This window comes from Triticum aestivum, chromosome 2A (assembly GCF_018294505.1).
Source record: "Triticum aestivum cultivar Chinese Spring chromosome 2A, IWGSC CS RefSeq v2.1, whole genome shotgun sequence".
NCBI classification, from domain to species: Eukaryota; Viridiplantae; Streptophyta; class Magnoliopsida; order Poales; family Poaceae; genus Triticum; species Triticum aestivum.
The window spans coordinates 781419732-781440726 of NC_057797.1; the positions used below are offsets into that span (position 1 = coordinate 781419732).

The window sequence follows — 20995 nt, forward strand, 5'->3', positions numbered from 1 at the left end:
CTCTCTCTCTTATGTACCCAACAATATTAAATGTTGTTTAACATGGCAAGAGGTGAAGCACAACAAAACTACCTATCTAGGCAAGTTTAAATGAGGCCGGAACAACGAACAACAATTCCGGAAAATCCTCATATGCATAATTTAAGGTTTGGTACTGTTCTGCCCTAAACATTATTTTAGAGTTGTTAAGCATGCAAGACAATGTCACCATGATAAACTAGGCAAAATTCTACCCCATTTACATATAAAGTTTGTTAGAATGGGAGTTACGGTTATTTAGTTATGAATTAAATCATTTTAGCATGGCATAGGAGCAAATTTAAGCAAACATCATTTTAAACATTTTAACCATGGATGAAAGTGACATATTATTAAACTAGACAAAATTCTGAGCAAGTTTCATATATAAATCATTTTAATCCGATGCACGAATTGTGAGTTATTATATGCATGAACATGAGGGTCTTTTCTGTAAAACAGCCGTTCTCTGGATAATTGGAAAAACGTCCTGATAGGAAAAAAATATCACATAGGCCGAAATTGTCAAGGCCAAAAATAACAGGGAAATGGGAGGGCTCCTCACCCATGGGCTCGGCCCAGTAGAAGGGGAGGCTGGCAGGCCGCGAAGGGGCGCGCTGGCCTGGAGGCGCGGCCCATGGTGCGTAGGAGGCAGGACAGGGGCATGCAGCTGGGCCTTGACGCGGCGCTGGTCAACGCGAGCAGGCACGGGACGAGCGACCTGCTCATTGTAGAGGAAGCAGAGGCCGCAGCAGGGGATGGCGAGGCCGGGGACTGGGGCTCGACTCTGGCGAGGGTCTGGATCGGGATCCGGCCGGGAACAGGCAAGGGCGGCGGAGGAGAGGGGATCCGATCCAGATCGGGGCCGAGGCAGCGGGAGTCCATGCTTCGGGCGCCCATGGCGGCTTGCTGGTTCGTCCCTGTAGACAGAGAGGGAGAGAGGTGAGGCGAGGGAGAGAACAAGAGGGAGAAGGAGATGGCAGGGGCGTCGCGACCTGGCTGGACGCGACCTGGTGAAGGTGTTCGCCGGCGGGGGAGGCAGCTCCGGTGAGGCGAGGCAGTGACGAGGTGGAGGCGAGGGGAGCTCGAGGCAGCTTGGGGCCTGGTGCAGCTCGGGAGCCCTCGAGCGGGAGAGGCTGGAGATCGGGGGCCGCGGTGACCTGCTCCCCGGCGAGCTCAGGAGAGGTAGCGGAGATCCACGGGCGCGTGGGGGCTTAGTGGTTGGTCGGGGATACAATCGAGAGGGTGGGGATCGATGGATTGGGCAGGGGAGAATGAGAGGATCCCGAGGAAGAAAGGTAGGTGGCGGCGCGATGGGACAAGAGGGCTAGAATTTAGGGTTGCTGCCTAGGGGATTGGTCTATTTATATAGCACTGGATTTTGATTAGGGGCTATTGGACCCCTCCGATCGGAATCGGACGGTCGCGAAAAAAGTAGCTAGGGAGGCCAAATAAGAAAACAGAGACGTTTTGTAGATGTTTGGGGATGATCCGGACGCAACGGTGGCGACAGCTCGGGTCGGGTCCGGGACAGCTTTCGGACGCGCGCGAGGGGGCTGCGGGCTGACGAGAGAGATTAGGTAGGACCTGGCGGTAGGTAGTGGGCTGTGTAGACGGTCTCGAGCTGAGAGAAGAGAAGAGAGAGACCCGACGACTGTTTCCGGAGACCGAAAACGTCCGACGTTAGACCGGTTATAATGCCGCTATAGTTTAACGGTTGGGCTATCAAACGAACTCCGAATGCGATGAAACTTGACAAGCGGTCTATCTACACTATAATAAGACCACACGTCAACTCTCATCCCATTCCGAGAACATTTTCCGGCCACTTGTAAAATACTATTTCGGACATGCCGCGGGCGTGTGCAAGTGTAGTTGGGCTCAGAACGGACAACGGAGAGGACGAGGAGACCGGGACGAATGCAAGTTTTGAAAACATGATGATGCAATGCACATGATGACATGGTAAGATGCAACACGCAAGCAAAAGACATGGCAACGACGGCGAATAACTGGAAGACACCTGGCACATCGGTCTCGGGGCGTTACAACACTCCACCACTACGAGAGGATCTCGTCTCGAGATCTAGAATGGCACCGGAGGGAAAATGGAAGAGAAAAAGAAGAAAAGGTAAAACTAAGTTGCTTCTTTGACAAACGAGTGAAACCAAAGAACCTTGAGAGGTTAAGCCACTGAAAGAAGAATGCAACGAAGAAGGACAAAGTTGAATGCACTCCGGTAGGGAAGAGGAAACAAGGGAGAACAAATTCGGGCAGCACTCCGAATGAAAAGAAGGAGGATTAAATAAGAACTTGATAAGATGAGAAGATACTTGACGAAATCACCACACACTGCCTCTGGAACTATTGAAAGAATGGAATAAGGGGTAAGAAAGATCTCAGACAGCACTCCAGTTGAGAAGGGAGTCAAAATTTGATAAGATGAGAGAGCTCGAATGAAAACACGACACTCCGGTTGAGAAGGGATGCAAGACTTGATAAGGCGAAAAGAACTTGAGCAGAATGGCACCACACTCCGGTTAAACAAGATACGGAAGGAATAAGAGTGATATAATTTGGACAGCACTCCGCCTGTAAATGGAATGAATTGAACTTGACAAGATTAGAGGATACTTGAAAAGAGGACACAACACTCCGGTTAAAAGGATAGGCACGAAAAAAAAACATGATCCTGACAGAACGAAAAGATGGGTTGAAGAGAGCAACATCAGAAAGCCTCCGGAACAAAAGAATAGAAGATAGATAATTGAAATAAGAGAATTGAGAAGAAAATGCCAATTTCTGCCACAAAAGAGTTTGGAAAGGCATCTTTAGGAGAAGGGTTGAACGGAGTTGTTGGAAAAACCACCAACGAAAAGAATAAGGTTGATATGGTCTTATGGAATACATCTCAAATTATGAGGTGACAACCTGCCACTCGCGGGAAAAGAATTGGATTGATAGGAACAAGGAGACGAGAAGGCTATATCACCAGGAGGATAAAAGAAGAACTTGGGTCATTTATGAGCACCATATAACAACAATCCTTAGGGAAGGCTTTAGGTGAAATATAACCCAAGATAATTCCAACGAATAGGTTGATGGATATAAAATACCTCATTCTTAACAATATGTGAATTGTGAAGCATGAACTCAAATTATCAAGAATGACATAATACCACCTCCAATGATACGGAAGAAAGAATTGCACTCCGGATTACAATATGAAGAAAGCTTGAGCTTCTTAGAAAAGAATCTCGATGAAAAAGTTAGAGAAGGAATTAAATCCTTGATGGACCATCATGTAGAACCTCCATGAAGAACTCCGGTAATAAAAGAATGATCAAAAGAAAGATAAGTTGAGAACATAAGGTGAATCCTTGTAATGATTTAGATGAATCCTCGTGATGATATAATTGAGAGAGCTTGGAATTGCGGGAAGAGAAGATGAAAAAAAAGAAATCAAGAATTTTGATGAACCTCTGGCATAAGGAATTAAATCACTTGGATGAAACAAGAGTAAGAATTACATTATGCTTATCTTTCACCAATTTAAATTGATGACAATCAACGGATTTGGCATATTACTTATTCTCGTAGAAAAGATTAAGAGAGATATAACATCAGACTTGGGAAGGTATTGAATGAACCACCGGAAGGGTTGAAACAACGAATAAATTGATAAGGAAGAGAAATCTTGAGCAAACCACCGTAAGAATTAATTATGAACAAAGAGAAGATAAAGAACACACCGGGAAGAATTAAGCAAATAAACGAAGATGCTTGAGAGAATTTAGATCCATGAGAACGAAGAGATCACGAACTGATTATAGATCACTTGGACGATGCACCGGTAAGATTTAGAGAAAGAGAGCTGAAAGGTGAGAATGAACAAATCTTAGATGATGGACTCCGGATAACAAACTGAGAAGACTCTTGAATTGCTCCAGAAGAGTGAAAAGAATTCTCGCAACCGAAAACAATTATGAGAGGATGGCAACAATCTCGAATGACGAATCTTGAAGAGAATGGGGCAAGATAGAGAGAAAAAAAAATCTTCTTTGGTCTTCAAAATCCGAGAATGACAATGATAAACACCATCAAGAATCGTTTAGGCACTCCGGAAGAATCAAAAGCGAAGAGATTGAGTCAAACGATGAAAATAATTTGAACGATCTAGGAGATGGCATTTGACTGATGATAACTCATTCTTACGTCAAACTTCGAAAGGAAATTTTTTTGAGGATAGCTCCGGGAAAATAGGACGAGTCAGGTAAGATCCTGGGAAAAGACCTGTGGGTTAGGGCCCACTCAAAGAAAACACCGTTGAACGATTCAAAAGCGAGAAAGCACCGGTTGAATTAAATGGCTTGAATGAAGTGACATCCTCGAAAGATCTTGAACGAAAGCAGAGTGGAAACATGAATCTTTTGAGATATCTTCGACACTCCGAAACAAATGAATAGCGAGGAGTAGATGATTAAGAGGGGCACCGGTATGAGAAGGTATTGAAATGAGGAAAAGATATGTTCAACAAAGCTTGACTTGAAACCACCGGAGAAGAAAAGATCGAAGAATACAACACTTGAAGCTCCGTTAGAATCCTCATGAGAATCACCGGATAAGGACACTGACGGAAAAAGAATGGAGAGACTTCACACAATAAAAGGATACTTGAAAAAGAAATCCGAGTCCTTGAGGAAAAAGGGTGGGTGGGCGGGAAAAACAAAGGCACCTTGGAGACGGATGAAACAAACACCGTTGAGAAGAAGTGATAATTGATCTTGCGGAAGTTGAAATGTTCGGATCCACTAGAAGAGAAGCACACCGGTTGAAAAGGATTGACAAGACAATCTCGATTATCATGAAGGATTAGTATTCACATCGAAGTATGAGAACACCATTTGAGAAAGGTATGGAATCAACACTTGACATTGAAGCAACTCGAATACCACAACTCAAAACAAAAATAAAGGGTTGGCTTGCAGAATAAGCCAGAACAAACATATGATAGAGATTTCGTCCGAAGTTTTCGTGGTGGGACCTACACGGGCTCGATCGTACAACACCATCATGTACAAGGCAGTGCACATGACATACGAAGCGTCCCCGAGTCGGCATAGCCAAGGACTCTTTAAGACACAACGAGACCACTGTAAAACCGACCGTGAATAGGCGAACCACTAGACGTCGAACCCCAATTTCATATCATACATCTGTCGGAAAGATATCCTAAGAGCTACTTTAATTCCCACCTATGAAACTCTCGAAACTTTCCGGTTATGCAATCAGGTGTTGGGGATACAGGGGAAGCATAATATCTCACCCAAACTAGCAATACCTACATCCAGCTGTATCCATCCTTCAACACATAACCAAGAAACCTTCGGAAACCATCTACCACAACCTTCGAAAAGCATCCGTTATACAAGTTATGGCGATACTCCCGAACTCCCGCCCCAGTACTGGGTGGCGTCGAGGTTATCTCACCAACGAACTGCATAAAAGAGATTTTCGATGTCGGCGTACTAGACTCAGGTATTCCAGAACTGCAACGATAAAATTATGACGACAACACCTCAGAGCTCAACTCCCCGGGACACTTCCACTAAACCCCTGACAGGAGGCACCAAGACAATGTTCTCATCATAAAACCATCGGAACGATTCCAAGATACCCGCGTAATCCTAAATTATTTTTTTGTGAAATTTGAGAAGAGAAGAGTCAAAACTCTACGTCAGGATGCCTTACCAGAGCGATGAGGAGACTGGGAAGTAAAAAGAATTCCTAAGCTCTCCGATATATATATAATTCCTAATGACTCAAAACATTTTTCTAGACACAACTTGGCCGCTAAAAACGATCAATCAGTGGGGGCTCCTAAGGTCGGGGAAGGCTCTGATACCAACTTGTCACGCCCTCGATACGACTATATCTCCCACGTGTTGAGGCACGACTTAGAGGCATAATCGCATTGAAGGCATATGTCACAAGTGAGGTAATCATCACACAACCCATGTAATACATAAGGGAAAGAGATACATAGTTGGCTTACAATTGCCACTTCACACAATTACATGAATAAAGCATTACAACAACCAAATACAATCAGGGCCCGACTACGGAGCCAAAATAAAAGAAGAACCCCAAATGCGACAAAGGTCCTCGATCGACCCCAACTGGGCTCCACTACTGGTCAACTAGAACGGAACAACACAAAGGACAAGATCTTCATCAAGCTCCTCCTGAGCTTGGTTGCATCATCTGCACGGTCTCATCGGCACCTGCAAGATGGTTTTGGAAGTATCTGTGAGCAACGGGGACTCAGCAATCTCGCACCCTCGCGATCAAGACTATTTAAGCTCATGGGTAAGGTAAAAGGTATGAGGTGGAGCTGCAGCATGCGACTAGCATATATGGTGGCTAACATACGCAAATGAGAGCGAGAAGAGAAGGCAAAGCACGGTCGATAAAATATGATCAAGAAGTGATCCTAGACTACCTACGTCAAGCATAACTCCAACAACCGTGTTCACTTCCCGGACTCCGCCGCAAAGAGACCATCACGGTTACACACGCGGTTGATTCATTTTAATTAAGGTCAACTTCAGGTTTTCTACAACCGGATGTTAACAAATTCCCATCTGCCCATAACCGCGGGCACGGCTTTCGAAAATTCAAATCCCTGCAGGGGTGTCCCAACTTAGCCCATAACAAGCTCTCACGGTCAACGAAGGAATAGACCTCCACACGAGACACTCCGATCAGACTCGGTATCCCGGTACAACAAGACATTTCGACAGGGTAAAACTAAACCAGGAACACCGCCCGAATGTGCCGACAAATCCCGATAGAAGCTACACATATCTCTTTCTCAGGGCACACTCAGATGAGACTAGCTATGAGTAAAACCAATCCTCAAGTTTCCCCAAGGTGGCCCCGCAGGCAGCTCAGTTCGGACCAACACTCAGAGGAGCATTGGCCCGGGGGGGGGGGGGGTTAAAATAAAGATGACCCTTGGGCAGGCCTACCCAAGGGAAAGAAAAGGCTAGGTGGCGAATGGTAAAACCAATGTTGGGCATTGCTGGAAGAGGTTTACTTAAGGCGAACTGTCAAGGGGTTCCCATTATAGCCCAACCGCGTAAGGGACACAAAATCCGGGAACATAACACTGATATGACGGAAACTAGGGCGGGCAAGAGTGGAACAAAACACCAGGCATAAGGCCGAGCCTTCCACCCTTTACCAATTATATAGATGCATTGATATAACATAGCAATATAATGATATCCCAACAAGTAAATAAATGTTCCAACAAGGAACAATCTCCATGTTCCAACAAGGAACAAACTTCAATCTTCACCTGCAACTAACAACGCTATAAGAGGGGCTGAGCAAAGCGGTAACATAGCTAATCAACGGTTTGCTAGGACATGGTGGGTTAGAGGCTTGGTTCAACAATATGGGAGGCATGATAAGCAAGTGGTAGGTATCGCAGCATAGGCATAGCAAAAGAGCGAGCAACTAGCAAGCAAAGATAGTAGTGATTTCGAGGGTATGATCATCTTGCCTGAAATCCTGCAAGGAAGAAGAACGAGTCCATGAAGAAGACAAACGGACGTAGTCGAACGGATCCTCACAAACTCGACGTTACCGGAACCACCCGAAGAAGCAATCACTGGAAAAGAAGCACACAACATAGTAAACAACCAACACATGAACATGGCACGGTGCACAATCGAGTATGATGCATGTCCGGTTTAATTATGCATGGCATGGCAAAATGCACAAGCAATCCTACAAATTAAGTGGAGCTCAATATGCAACGAGTTGCATATTGACGAAACACCACGTCAATTATTTAGTTCTCTCTCGCTTATGTACCCAACAATATTAAATGTTGTTTAACATGGCAAGAGGTGAAGCACAACAAAACTACCTATCTAGGCAAGTTTAAATGAGGCCGGAATAACGAACAACAATTCCGGAAAATGCTCATATGCATAATTTAAGGTTTGGTACTGTTCTGCCCTAAACATTATTTTAGAGTTGTTAAGCATGCAAGACAATGTCACCATGATAAACTAGGCAAAATTCTACCCCATTTACATATAAAGTTTGTTAGAATCGGAGTTACGGTTATTTAGTTATGAATTAAATCATTTTAGCATGGCATAGGAGCAAATTTAAGCAAACATCATTTTAAACATTTTAACCATGGATGAAAGTGACATATTATTAAACTAGACAAAATTCTGAGCAAGTTTCATATATAAATCATTTTAATCCGATGCACGAATTGTGAGTTAGTATATGCGTGAACATGAGGGTCTTTTCTGTAAAACAGCCGTTCTCTGGATAATTGGAAAAACGTCCTGACAGGAAAAAATATCACATAGGCCGAAATTGTCAAGGCCCGAAGGAACAGGGAAACGGGAGGGCTCCTCACCCATGGGCTCGGCCCAGTAGAAGGGGAGGCTGGCAGGCCGCGAAGGGGCGCGCTGGCCTGGAGGCGCAGCCCATGGTGCGTAGGAGGCAGGACAGGGGCGTGCAGCTGGGCCTTGACGCGGCGCTGGTCAATTCGAGCAGGCACGGGACGAGCGACCTGCTCGTTGTAGAGGAAGCAGAGGCCGCAGCAGGGGATGGCGAGGCCGGGGACTGGGGCGCGACTCCGGCGAGGGTCTGGAGCGGGATCCGGCCGGGAACAGGCAAGGGCGGCGGAGGAGAGGGGATCCGATCCAGATCGGGGACGAGGTAGCAGGAGTCCATGCTTCGGGCGCCCATGGCGGCTTGCTGGTTCGTCCCTGGAGACAGAGAGGGAGAGAGGTGAGGCGAGGGAGAGAACAAGAGGGAGAAGGAGATGGCAGGGGCGGCGCGACCTGGCCGGAGGCGACCTGGTGAAGGTGTTCGCCGGCGGGGGAGGCAGCTCCGGTGAGGCGAGGCAGTGACGAGGTGGAGGCGAGGGGAGCTCGAGGCGGCTTGGGGCCTGGTGCAGCTCGGGAGCCCTCGAGCGGGAGAGGCTGGAGATCGGGGGCCGCGGTGACCTGCTCCCCGGCGAGCTCAGGCGAGGTAGCGGAGATCCACGGGCGCGTGGGGGCTCAGTGGTTGGTCGGGGATACAATCGAGAGGGTGGGGATCGATGGATTGTGCAGGGGAGAATGAGAGGATCCCGAGGAAGAAAGGTAGGTGGCGGCGCGATGGGACAAGAGGGCTAGAATTTAGGGTTGCTGCCTAGGGGATTGGTCTATTTATATAGCACTGGATTTTGATTATGGGCTATTGGACCCCTCCGATCGCAATCGGACGGTCGCGAAAAAATAGCTAGGGAGGCCAAATAAGAAAACGGAGACGTTTTGTAGATGTTTGGGGATGATCGGGACGCAACGGTGGCGACAGCTCGGGTCGGGTCCGGGACAGCTCTCGGACGCGCGCGAGGGGGCTGCGGGCTGATGAGAGAGATTAGGTAGGACCTGGCGGTAGGTAGTGGGCTGTGTAGACGGTCTCGAGCTGAGAGAAGAGAAGAGAGAGACCCGACGACTGTTTCCGGAGACCGAAAACGTCCGACATTAGACCGGTTATAATGCCGCTATAGTTTAACGGTTGGGCTATCAGACGAACTCCGAATGCGATGAAACTTGACAGGCGGTCTATCTACACTATAATAAGACCACACGTCAACTCTCATCCCATTCCGAGAACATTTTCCGGCCACTTATAAAATACTATTTCGGACATGCCGCGGGCGTGTGCAAGTGTGGTTGGGCTCAGAACGGACAACGGAGAGGACGAGGAGACCGAGACGAATGCAAGTTTTGAAAACATGATGATGCAATGCACATGATGACATGGTAAGATGCAACATGCAAGCAAAAGACATGGCAACGACGGCGAATAACTGGAAGACACCTGGCACATCGGTCTCGGGGCGTTACAATCCTACCCCGTTGATCCAGCCTGATACATGGACACTGGCGCCACGGATCACATGACGAACGAGCTCAACAAACTCTCCACCTAGCAGCCCTACTACGGGCACGATCAGGTTCACACCGCCAATGGTGCAGGTATGCCCATCTCTCACATTGGCCAAGCATCTCTTTTAACTAGTCATCCCTCTAGGCAGCTCCATCTTCGTAATGTTTTACTGGTACCCTCGGAGACTCGTAATCTTTTATCTATCCCTAAGCTCACCCTTGATAATCATGTCCTATGTGAATTTTACCCATTTAATCTTTTTGTTAAGGATCGGGCAATCCGAGACGTTCTGCTTAGTGGCCGGTTGAGCCAAGGCTTGTACCGTTTGGAGGATCCATCCGCCCCGTGCGTCTTCAGCGGTGTTCGTGTGTCGCCTTCCCAGTGGCACTCTCGCTTTGGTCACCCCGCTACACCCATCGTTCGCCACATAATCCACCTCCATGAGCTGCTATTAGTGTCTAGCAATAAAGAGATGTCCGTGTGTGATGCCTGTCAACAAGGCAAGAGTCATCAGCTACCTTTTGTTTCATCTACTAGAGAAGTAAAGTATCCTCTTGAAATTGTGTTTTCTGATGTGTGGGGTCCATCACAAACATCTGTTAGTGGTCACAACTATTATGTCAGTTTTTTTGATGCCTATAGTCGCTTCACATGGCTTATCTTCCTAAGCGCAAATCTGATGTGTTTGATATATTCATTCAGTTTCAATTGCATGTTGAACGTCTCCTCAAGCATAAAATTATCCATGTTCAGTCAGATTGGGGGGGGGGGAGCATATCGCAACCTCAACACTTTCTTTAATAAGCTTGGGATCTCTCATCATTTATCATGCCCGCATACACATCAGCAGAATGACGCTGTTGAGCGCAAACACCGCCATATAGTTGAGACCGGCCTCACAATTCTTGCTCATGCTTCTGTACCTTTTCGTTTTTGGAGTGATGCTTTTGCTACCGCGTGTTTTCTCATTAACAGATTACCTACGCATGTTCTTAATATGAAAACTCCTATTGAGTTTCTCTTAGATGAAACTCCTAACTATACCATTTTTAAGGTGTTCGGGTGTGCCTGCTGGCCTCATCTTCATCCTTATAATGATTGCAAACTTGAGTTTCGCTCCAAAAAGTGTGTGTTCTTAGGGTATAGTTCTCTTCATAAAGGCTACAAGTGTCTCCATGTCCCAACCAATCAAGTCTACATATCTCGGGATGTTGTTTTTGATGAGAACATCTTTCCCTTTTCTGCCATGCCTCAGTCATCCATCACAACACCATTTATGCATTCGTCTCCTCTTATGCTTGGCCAATTTGAAGATGTTGCATATTCGTCTGTGTTGTTACCTAATCATGGTGCAGGAACTGGACGTGGAGCTCTCCTGGAACTCCTCCCTGACGGACCCACTACGTCGCCCGTGGCACACGTCGATCGGCCGGTGCATGTGCATGCACCGCCTCCCACCCTCGACCCCGCCTCGAGCGCCCCGTCTCCAACCGCGACTGGGCCGGAGCCCATGTTGGCTACTGCGACTGGGCCGGAGCCCGCGACGGCCTCCTCTGAGCAGCCTACGTCGCCGCCTCCTCGCCTGGACTCCCCTCCGTCGTCGCCACCGCCATCCGCGCGGGCGTCCCTGCCGCCTACTTCGCCTGGGCCCACAGCGGCTCACACGACGCCGGGGCCTACGTCGCCTGGCCCGCTGTCGCCCGGTCCGCCGTCACCCGGTCCTTCTTCGCCGGAGTCCCCTGGATTGGCCTCGCCTGCTCTGGACATCCCGCCGGCCCCGGTGTTCGCTCCTCCGCAGCGTCCACACACTCGCAGCCGCAGTGGCATTGTTCGTCCCAAGGAGCGCACTGATGGCACGGTCACATATCTTGCTGCTTGCCTGGCTCATGCTGTGGATGATCCAACCGCCGAACCATGCAGTTATCAAGCCGCAATGAGTATTCCACACTGGAGGGCTGCTATGGAATAAGAATATCACGCTCTTATGAAGAATAAGACATGGACACTTGTTTCCCCTTTGCCTCACGTCAACATCATTGATTCGAAGTGGGTGTTCAAGGTGAAGAAACATGCAGATGGTTCCATTGAGCGCTACAAAGCGCGCCTCGTGGCTAAGGGCTTTAAACAGCGTCAGGGCCTGGACTATGAGGATACATTCAGCCCACTTGTCAAGCCTACCACTACTCGACTTCTTCTGTCTCTGGCAGTTTCTCGCGGATGGTCTCTCCGCCAGCTTGACGTGCAAAACGCTTTTCTTCACGGATTGCTTGAAGAAGAGGTTTACGTGAGGCAGCCACCTGGATTTGTTGATCACACTCGGCCTTATCATCTCTGTCGTCTGACGAAGGCTATATATGGACTGAAGCAGGCTCCTCCACCCTGTCATGCTCGCCTGGTTTCAGCTCTACGCACTCATGGATTCATTCCTTCGACGGCTGATACTTCACTGTTCTTGTTTCAGCGACCGAGTGTGACCATGTACCTCCTCGTGTACGTGGATGATATTGTCCTGGTGAGCTCCTCTCCGACGGCTGCTGATGCTCTTGTGACTGCACTTGGTTGTGATTTTGCAGTTAAGGATTTGGGACAGCTTCATTTCTTCCTGGGTATTGAGGTCGCTTATCAGTCTCGTGGTAGTTTGGCTCTCACCTAGAAGAAGTACTATCTTGATCTCTTGCGCCGTCCTGGTATGCTCAAGTGCAAGACGTCACCTACGCCCATGTCCTCTGCTGATGGTGCTCTTCTATCTCCTGAGCATGCTACTGAGTACATGAGTATTGTTGGTGTTTTGCAGCATCTGACGATCACGCGTCCTGATCTCTCCTTTGCGGTTAACAGGGTGTGCCGGTATGTTCATGCACCTACTGATGTACACTGGTCTGCTGTGAAGCGCATACTGCGTTATGTGCGTCTCACTGTCTCCTTTTGTCTTCACTTGCGCCCCAGTTCCTCCGGAGTTCTTTCTGCATTTTCTGATGCTGATTGGGTTGGGTGTCCAGATGACAGGCGATCTACGGGGGGACATGCTGTGTTCTTTGGTCCTAATCTGACCGCCTGGAGTGCACGCAAGTAAGCCACTGTTTCCCGCTGCAGCACAGAAGCTGAGTACAAGTCGGTTGCCAATGCGATTGCCGAACTTATATGGATTGAGTCCCTACTTCGAGAGCTAGGAGTTGCTCAGCCACATTCTTCGGTCCTTTGGTGTGACAACATTGGTGCTACGTTTCTGTCATCAAACCCGGTGTTCCATGCACGGACTAAACACAATGAGATTGACTACCATTTTGTGTGGGAACGTGTTGCACAGAAGCTACTACAAGTCAGGTTTATCTCTTCAAAAGATCAACTTGCAGACATCTTCACCAAGCCTCTAACTTCTCCCATGTTTGAGGTCTGTAGGCGCAATCTCAACCTCCTAGATACTTCAGGAGTAAGTTGAGATTGAGGGAGGGTGTTAGAATTTGTATTGTAGTCCTACTGTGTAAACCATACCGTATTGGTATTGGACTTGTATGTCATCATTATATATATGTGATAGGCCACCCCATAGAGTGTTGAGCCAGTTCCCCCAAACCCTATGTTTTACAGACATATATATCTTTTTTTGGAAAACTTTCGATCTATTTTTTTGCGGGAAAAATTCTGATCAATTCATCAACTTCAAGGTAGTACAAAGAACACTAGAAGTAGAATTTACATCCAGGTCCGTATCTTTACCTAATAATAAAGGACGGAGGCTTTCATAGTTCTCCATACGTCGCAACCTTTATATCCGTTAATTTTATGGAAACGACATAAATTGACGGTTGAGATTTAAAATATGATCCGTGCTAGGTCCTTGCTGTAGGTCTCGTTCACAAGTACTAATCCACCGTCCCAACCCCTTCTCTCCTCTCGGTCTCTCTCTGCTACAGACCTGGAGAAGACAACAAAGAGAGAGGGAGAGAGTTTAAGAGTAGGATGAAGACAATAAAGAGAGAGAGAGAGAGAGAGAGAGAGAGAGAGAGAGAGAGAGAGAGAGAGAGAGAGAGAGAGAGAGAGAGAGAGAGAGAGAGAGAGAGTTTAAGAGCGGGGAGACGCAGGGACGCGGGGAGGAGGCAATGCGCAGCGGCGCGGCGAGGAGATGGCGTCTCGCTTGCAGGCGCGATAGGAGGAGCGGCAGAGGAGAGCTGCGGCAGCGGCGCCATGGACGACCTCCTGCATGGGGAAACAACATCGTCGGCGCGCGGCTGAGGGTTAGAGAGACAGGGAGAGGTGAGAGGCAAGGGAAAAGAAGGCCGCGGGTGATGGCGCCTGGTTCGCCGGAGGCGCGAGGAGGGAGTCGACAAGGAGAAACGAAAGAGGAGGGGATCCAGCAGGAGAAGGAGATCGAGGCGCCCTGTTCTGTGACGGCGCGGCAGAGATTTTTTTTAGACAAAGGGATCGACACAGATTTTGTTTTTTTTGAGGCAAAGGGATCGACACAGATAGAGTGGATAGATGGGACACCGCTCTTGGAGTCTGACCACCTCGCTCATCGGGGCCTCGATCTGTCAGCCCTGCGTACCGGCTCGCCATGGCGGCGCATCCACCCCGAACCTCCTTTGCCTCTGTCCTCCCACTAGCGTACGTCACTAACTCGGAAAAGATTTTTTTTGTTGTGTCCGACCATGCGTGCCTTGCTGCCTACCCTTCTTTTCCCAAGAAAAGCTGGAGCCCTCGACCGAATGCCGGACTCAATACAAAATCAAAATTACCATGCCCTTCGAATCTCGCCGGAACGCCGTTGCCGAGGGAGTGCCTTGGGCTGAAGCCCAGTACGGTACTATCATCTTATACGCCATGGACTTCAATTTGGGGGAGGGGTGATCTTGGGCATGCAGACTCGCCGACAACAAAGCACAAGGAGCTTCGAGACCTCTCATGGGGCGGAGCTGGGATCCGGCCGTTGGATGTGCAGGCGACAGGGGAGAGAAAGTTGGTGCATCACTGCAGCTTCGAGCACCGCATGGTCCGTCCGTTCGCCTAAATCGCTAATGAAAGATAGAAAGAACCGGGGATGCCCCAATCGACCCATGCAGCACTAGGACGTGACTGCTAGATGTGCGAGCGATGGGGAAGTTGGTGCAACGCTATACGATGGCGGCGCAGGGCAGTGTTGCAGCAATACGTGAGCGACAGTGGTGGACAGAGGGAGGCGAGCAAGAATGGGTGAGATGGTGTAGGTGTGTAGCTGTCCGTTTGGACGGCGATTACGTTAACATGAGTTGGGTGCGGAGCCGATGTTGCAGGGGTGCTGCTGTGGAGAGAGTGGTAGGGAGCAGTAGCATTAAAATGGAAGTTAGAGAAACTGACGCTGCTGCTCTGTACATTCGTTGCTGTTGCTGCGTGTTGTCCCACGAGAGAAGAGAGAGGAGAGAGAAGGTGAGAGGGTGTGCCTCTGATTATATTTGGGTTGTTGTAGCAGTTTATAATTTATGCATGCTTGATTGTGTGTGTGTGTGTGTGTGTGTGTGATAATGTAAAATTTTCATTTGGTTTTTGTTTTATGAATTAATTTTGCATTTTTTGATCATTCAACCGAAAATGCAGAGGGTATTACAATGATGAACATATGAATTGATAGTCCAATAATATTATTAAATATAGAATGTTAAAAATAGCGGTTGAGATTCAGGAGTGCTACTGGTGTTAAGAAAACTTTAGGGAAAATATTTTTAAGGAAGTCCCCTATATAGAAAACTAGGGGGGAGATTTTAGGAAAAATAGTGGACTTGCTAATGCCGCCCCTAAAAAATAGTGGACATCGGCAAGGAATTAGAGTGAGTAGGTGAGGAAGGCAGATCGTGGGAAAGTGGAGAGAGGAACATATGGGGATCATAAAAACTGGTATTTTCTCCCGTTGCAACACACGGGCATTTTTGCTAGTACCACCTAACGACGACTACAAACACTGGAGCAAGCCAATGGCGCGCCGCTGTCATCGTCTCTCCCTCGTTGGAGTCGAGCAAACATTGTTGTAGTAGGCAGTCGGGAATTTGTCGTGCTAAGGCCCCATAGGACCAGCGCACCAGAACAACAACCGCCGCCAATCAAGAGAAGCGTAGATTAGAAGGATCCAACCTGCAGACACACAGACATAGACAAACAAAGACCGGGTCCAGCCGGATCCACCAAAGACAAACACCGACCGGATCCCACAAGATCCGTCGGAGATAAACCTCCACACGCCTTCTGATGATGCTTGAAACATCACCGAGACGGGGAGGACCTTATCCATCTTCAAGAAGCCGCCGCCGTCTCGTCTTCTTGAGCATGGCACAAGCCCTAACAAAACTCAGAAATGCACCAAAAAATAAAGCCATCCTGCCTGCAAGGGCCGGGATCCACCACGTCACCATGGTCCAAGGACCATAGAAGATGAGGTGTACCAACGACGGCGCCGACGAGAGGCAGGGAACCCTAGATGAGTTCGCACGAGGGCACGAGGACGGGTGCACAACTAGACAGAACTTTTGGCAGTACAACGAGCACTTGAAATAATAAGAAGTACATCCAGATCAGTAGACCACCTAGCGATAACTACAAGCACTGAAGCGAGCCGAAGGCGCGCCGCCCTCATCGCCCCTTCCTTGCTAGAGCTGGGCAAAAGTCGTAGTAGGCAGTCGGAAAGTTATCGTGCTAAGGCCCCATAAGACCAACACACTAGAAAAACAACCGCTGCCATTGAAAGGAGCGTAGACCGGAAGAATTCAACCTAAAGACACACGAATGTAGAAAACTGATTAGATTACAGTTTTTATGACACATGGTAACATATAGGCATTATGTCCGTAAATTCAACACATTTTATTTATCATCAATGAATTTACCATTTTTCATACTATGTTGGAATTTGGATCTAGAATTTTGTAGTATGATGGATTTGTGTTACTATTTTAACATAAAAAAGTCTGAAATAAACCTTGAATTCATATAATCAGTCTAAACCAAACCTTGACCTCAAAATCAAATAAAACTGGCACCACATCCTTTCTAATCCCGGTCAATCCCAACAGTTTTTCGCTAAAAACTTGTTTGGGATTTGGGAGTGCTTATGTGGCACTGGAACAAGGGGGAATCACATACCAGCTTCATGGTGCATGGGTGATGGGCACACAAATTGGAAGAATTCTCACTCACTCCCATGCCACATAAGCAATTCCAAATCCCAAATGAGTTTCCAGCGAAAAACGGACGCGATTGATCTAGATTAGAAAGGACATCTGGGATTTTGCGGTTACGGTTTGATTCAGAAGAGGTAGTTATGAAACTTTGACCTATGTACTTTCTAGCACGTATTGCTTGTTGACATGTGTATGGATGTTTTATCCATTTTCTTGGAACCGGTGAAGACAAATATGCAAACTACCTAGACAAATATGAACCTAGATCATCCATCCCTCATGATCTTATACAATATTTAATTTGCAAGTTGTTTTTAATAAAACCAATGCCTCAAGTGCACCTAGTACAATCAGGAACATTTAAAAGGCATGCCAAATATCCATATAAATTTTATTTTTCATTTATTTTTTAAAATAAATCATGAATCAAGATTTGGGATATTGCAAGAATCAATGCAAAAAAGTGCCATTCTGCTCCCAAGTGCAAATGCACCAGTGTCAACATTAAACTCCTAAAAGTAATAACAAAATTTTAAAAATTAATCTAAAATTTTCTATAAAGATACAATCTTGAGTGTTATCCATATGTGTAGATTTTTCCGAAGAGAACACGTTCGTGATGCTTTTGTAAAAAAAATGCATCCCAAAATGCTTACAAAGTGAGCTTTTTCAAAGACTGTTTTTTCCCTGGGTGCATTGAATGTTATTTCTTTAAGAATTTTTCACGGGGGTAGAAAATTCAAACACGCGTGTTGAAAAAAATAAGAATTTTTTGGATGGTTAATTTTTTTTTGGGATTTTACAGTCCATCCGGGCACATGTGCACCCGGGATCAAAAACTCCACGTCCCGACCTTTCATGCACAATCTATACATTTATTTTGTAGTTCTTCTGGTATGAAAACATTTTTTCTAGTCTTACATTTAAAGTTTAGTTTCTTCCATGAATAACTTTTTGGAATATTTGATGATGTTGTTGAAGAGATGGACAAATGGTTAGCGGTATGAACCATGAAACAAGGTAAATACATACATACATTAGCAGGCTTAAAGTGTTGTCAGGATAAGTCTACTTAGAATCGGGAGACAACAAGACATATTTTACCGGGAGATGTTTGCATTTTGCAAATAACACCCCATCTGCTTAATTCAGTATAAGTATTTGTATTTATGCAACAATATATGCAGGGGCTGCTAATTCCATGTACAAGCTGAGTCGTCACCGGTGGCCTTCTACAGTTCTACCTATTCATTATCCGAACAAGAGGCGGCCTATCTTCGAACACCTCCTTTCCATCCGGCCCAACACGCTTCTTCCAATGTGGACCGACGAACCATTCGACAGCCGCTCCCCCAAGGAAGCCTCCTAGCTGCATGAGAATCAATCCATCCAATTAAGCTAATTAAGTGTTTCATTTGTCACAGCAGATCGAATGGACTGCATAGAAAATCAATTAGGAGACCTACATGTGCCCAGTCGTCTGTGCGGGTGCGATGCTTTAGGATGAAGCCAATGCACTGTCAAACGAAACATGTGAGATCGATCGGCATCAATTTTCTTGGCGAAAACAAGGGCAAACAACAAAGATAAAACCAAAACTTACCAGATTGCAGAAAACCACAAACGCGATTTCTGCTAGAGTTTCGTTTGCTTTTTCCAAGTGCTTCCGGTGCCTCCACATGTAAACGGCTTCCGCACCAACCTGATAATCAAGACCGAATGTTGATGATCAACGGTGAGTGAGATATAGGAAAATGCATCTTGGGAGTAAGATAAATGGACGCACCAATCCTAAAATAGCATCGGATGCACCGACAGAAGGGTTGGGGCAAAACCAGTAGCTCATCAGTGAACCTATTACAACAATTCCAAAGCATGAACAATCAGTTACTTAGAATACGAGTGGACCTTACAAACTGTAAGGAAGTGAGCACTGAAATAACAAGAAGATCCAAACACATACGGATTATGGAAAACACAAATTAAGAAACACCTGACCTGACAACGCTGAAGTGCAATAAATAGCCAGGAACCTTCTGGGGCCAGTAGCCTCTTCCAACCTAGGCCCAATCCTATCCAAAGTGGTACAATTATTCTGCATGCATCATCAGGATCAGGACGATATATAGGAAGTTATTAATTGCCATTGATTCCGTAGAGCATAATCGTACGTACGTAATGACCCAACACACATACTTACAGATAGGTGCTTGAAATCCCCATGAAGAACGGACGATGTAAGCAGACGCCATATCTGCCCTCGGCGGATCAGGTCGTTTTCCTTTGATCCGTTCATGGTAAACCATCGTTGCACACAGCATTATATTAGACGGACAATTAATTAATCGACGAAATATAGATAGATAGACCCGAATGAGATGAATAAGTGCATCAACTGATGTCACGGAAACACGGTACGCTGCTGCCTCTTTTTCGAGAAAAAAAGATGCACCGGAATAAATGTTGAACGGATAGAATGTACTACAAACCTTAGCCCACAACATACTAAGCGCTCTGTTTGATGTGGCATCTGCGACGTGAACCCTTTGACGACGCAAGCACGCAAAAAGGAAAAAAAAAATCAACAAATGTAGTACAAACAAATTTAAAATGCTTATTAGGAAGGAAACCATTCTTAATTATGCTCACGTACAGGAAATTAACGGCGAGAAGAGCATCGGTGCAGTTCCTCTTGCCCTTGTTGCTTCCATGGTCATTTGGCCCGGTGGGAGGTGATTCCTGCTCTGACTTGTTGCTGGTGAGAAGGCCGGCGGCGGAGAAAGACACGGCGGAGAGCACGTTCCCAACGATGAGGCGGCGGAGTGGCTTCAACTTGGACGGCGACGAATGCGCGTGCGATCCTCCTCCAAACCACCGGCTGCTGGTGCCTGCTACTCTCGGCGGCAAGACGACGTGAAGATGACGCAGCACGCCCTATATATGCATGTGTGCGTTGTACGACACAGTCCAGATTAAGCCGACTACGTAGGTATACTAATTTACAAAAGCTAAGGCATATATAGGGGCCTCGCAGTTTGGGAAACTGCACGTACGTACCGGTGGCGAGCGGTGGTGGAGACCGCCGGCAAGGTGGGGAGGCGCCAAAGAAGGAGGAGGCCGGCGGAAGGTGCGGAGCCGGAGCAGCAACCGCGACGCCATGGGCGCAAGATCTTTTCGGTCGTACTAGCAGGCCTTTCTCGTTTCGATACTAGCAGGCCTCTCTCGTTTCGACCGCTTCGATGGAGATTGTGTAGGTCGGTTTCGCTTTGCCTTCTTGGGCAGGAGGAGTCATGGACTCGATCATGGTGATCGATGTGGAGACCAGCTGGGATTATGATTCGGATAAAGGTTCGGACTGACTGTTTCCAACATGATTCCGGCTGTCTCAGTCCGATCGAGGAAGAGGGAAAGAAAAAGTTCTAATGTTCAGTGAATTGTGTCATGGTCTGAATAGGCCGGACGCGCAGAACGATGCCCTACAGAAAAACATTTCTAACGCCTTTTGGATGTCAACTGAAATATGTAAAATATTATTCTGAAGTTGAGTCAATTAACTGAAATATGTGCTAAACGATTTCTAATTGATTCAAATATGATTGAATAGTTTTTTTGAACACCATACAAACGTAGAAGCTCATATGTACACACATAAAATCACCCCTATGAACGCATGCACGCACATCCTACCTTCATGAGCACCTCCGAGAGACTGAGCCGGCACATCATTTTAAGATACTCAACCAATCTCAGGAGCTGTCAGGGAAAGAGCACTCGTACCCAGCTGCCGCTAGGGTTCCTTCTGCCTCCCGCCGGCGCCGGTCTGCGTTGTCTCCAGTGGCCTTAGGGCCATGAAGGTA

At 47.1% G+C, this 20995-nt stretch overlaps 1 protein-coding gene across 1 annotated transcript; it reads right to left on the minus strand.

Moving 5' to 3' along the window:
- Nucleotides 1-18250: 18250 nt before the first annotated feature.
- Nucleotides 18251-20390, minus strand: LOC123186738 (RHOMBOID-like protein 10, chloroplastic). Its single transcript, XM_044598448.1, has 9 exons — nt 20196-20390; nt 19792-20072; nt 19628-19682; nt 19339-19419; nt 19137-19233; nt 18925-18992; nt 18742-18840; nt 18605-18655; nt 18251-18507 (listed from the first exon to the last, which is right to left on the minus strand). The coding sequence occupies exons 1-9, from the start codon at nt 20295-20297 to the stop codon at nt 18379-18381; spliced, it is 963 nt and encodes a 320-aa protein (XP_044454383.1). The 5' UTR covers nt 20298-20390; the 3' UTR covers nt 18251-18378.
- Nucleotides 20391-20995: the final 605 nt, after the last annotated feature.

Bases quoted from the DNA above. Each gene is read 5' to 3' on its own strand.
- LOC123186738 (XM_044598448.1), bottom strand. From the start codon at position 20,297: ATGGCGTCGCGGTTGCTGCTCCGGCTCCGCACCTTCCGCCGGCCTCCT. The intron at 19,420-19,627 runs GTTTGTAGTACA...AACGGATCAAAG, and splicing joins TTAGTATGTTGTGGGCTAAG to GAAAACGACCTGATCCGCCG. The intron at 18,508-18,604 runs GTAGGTCTCCTA...ATTCTCATGCAG, and splicing joins GCACAGACGACTGGGCACAT to CTAGGAGGCTTCCTTGGGGG.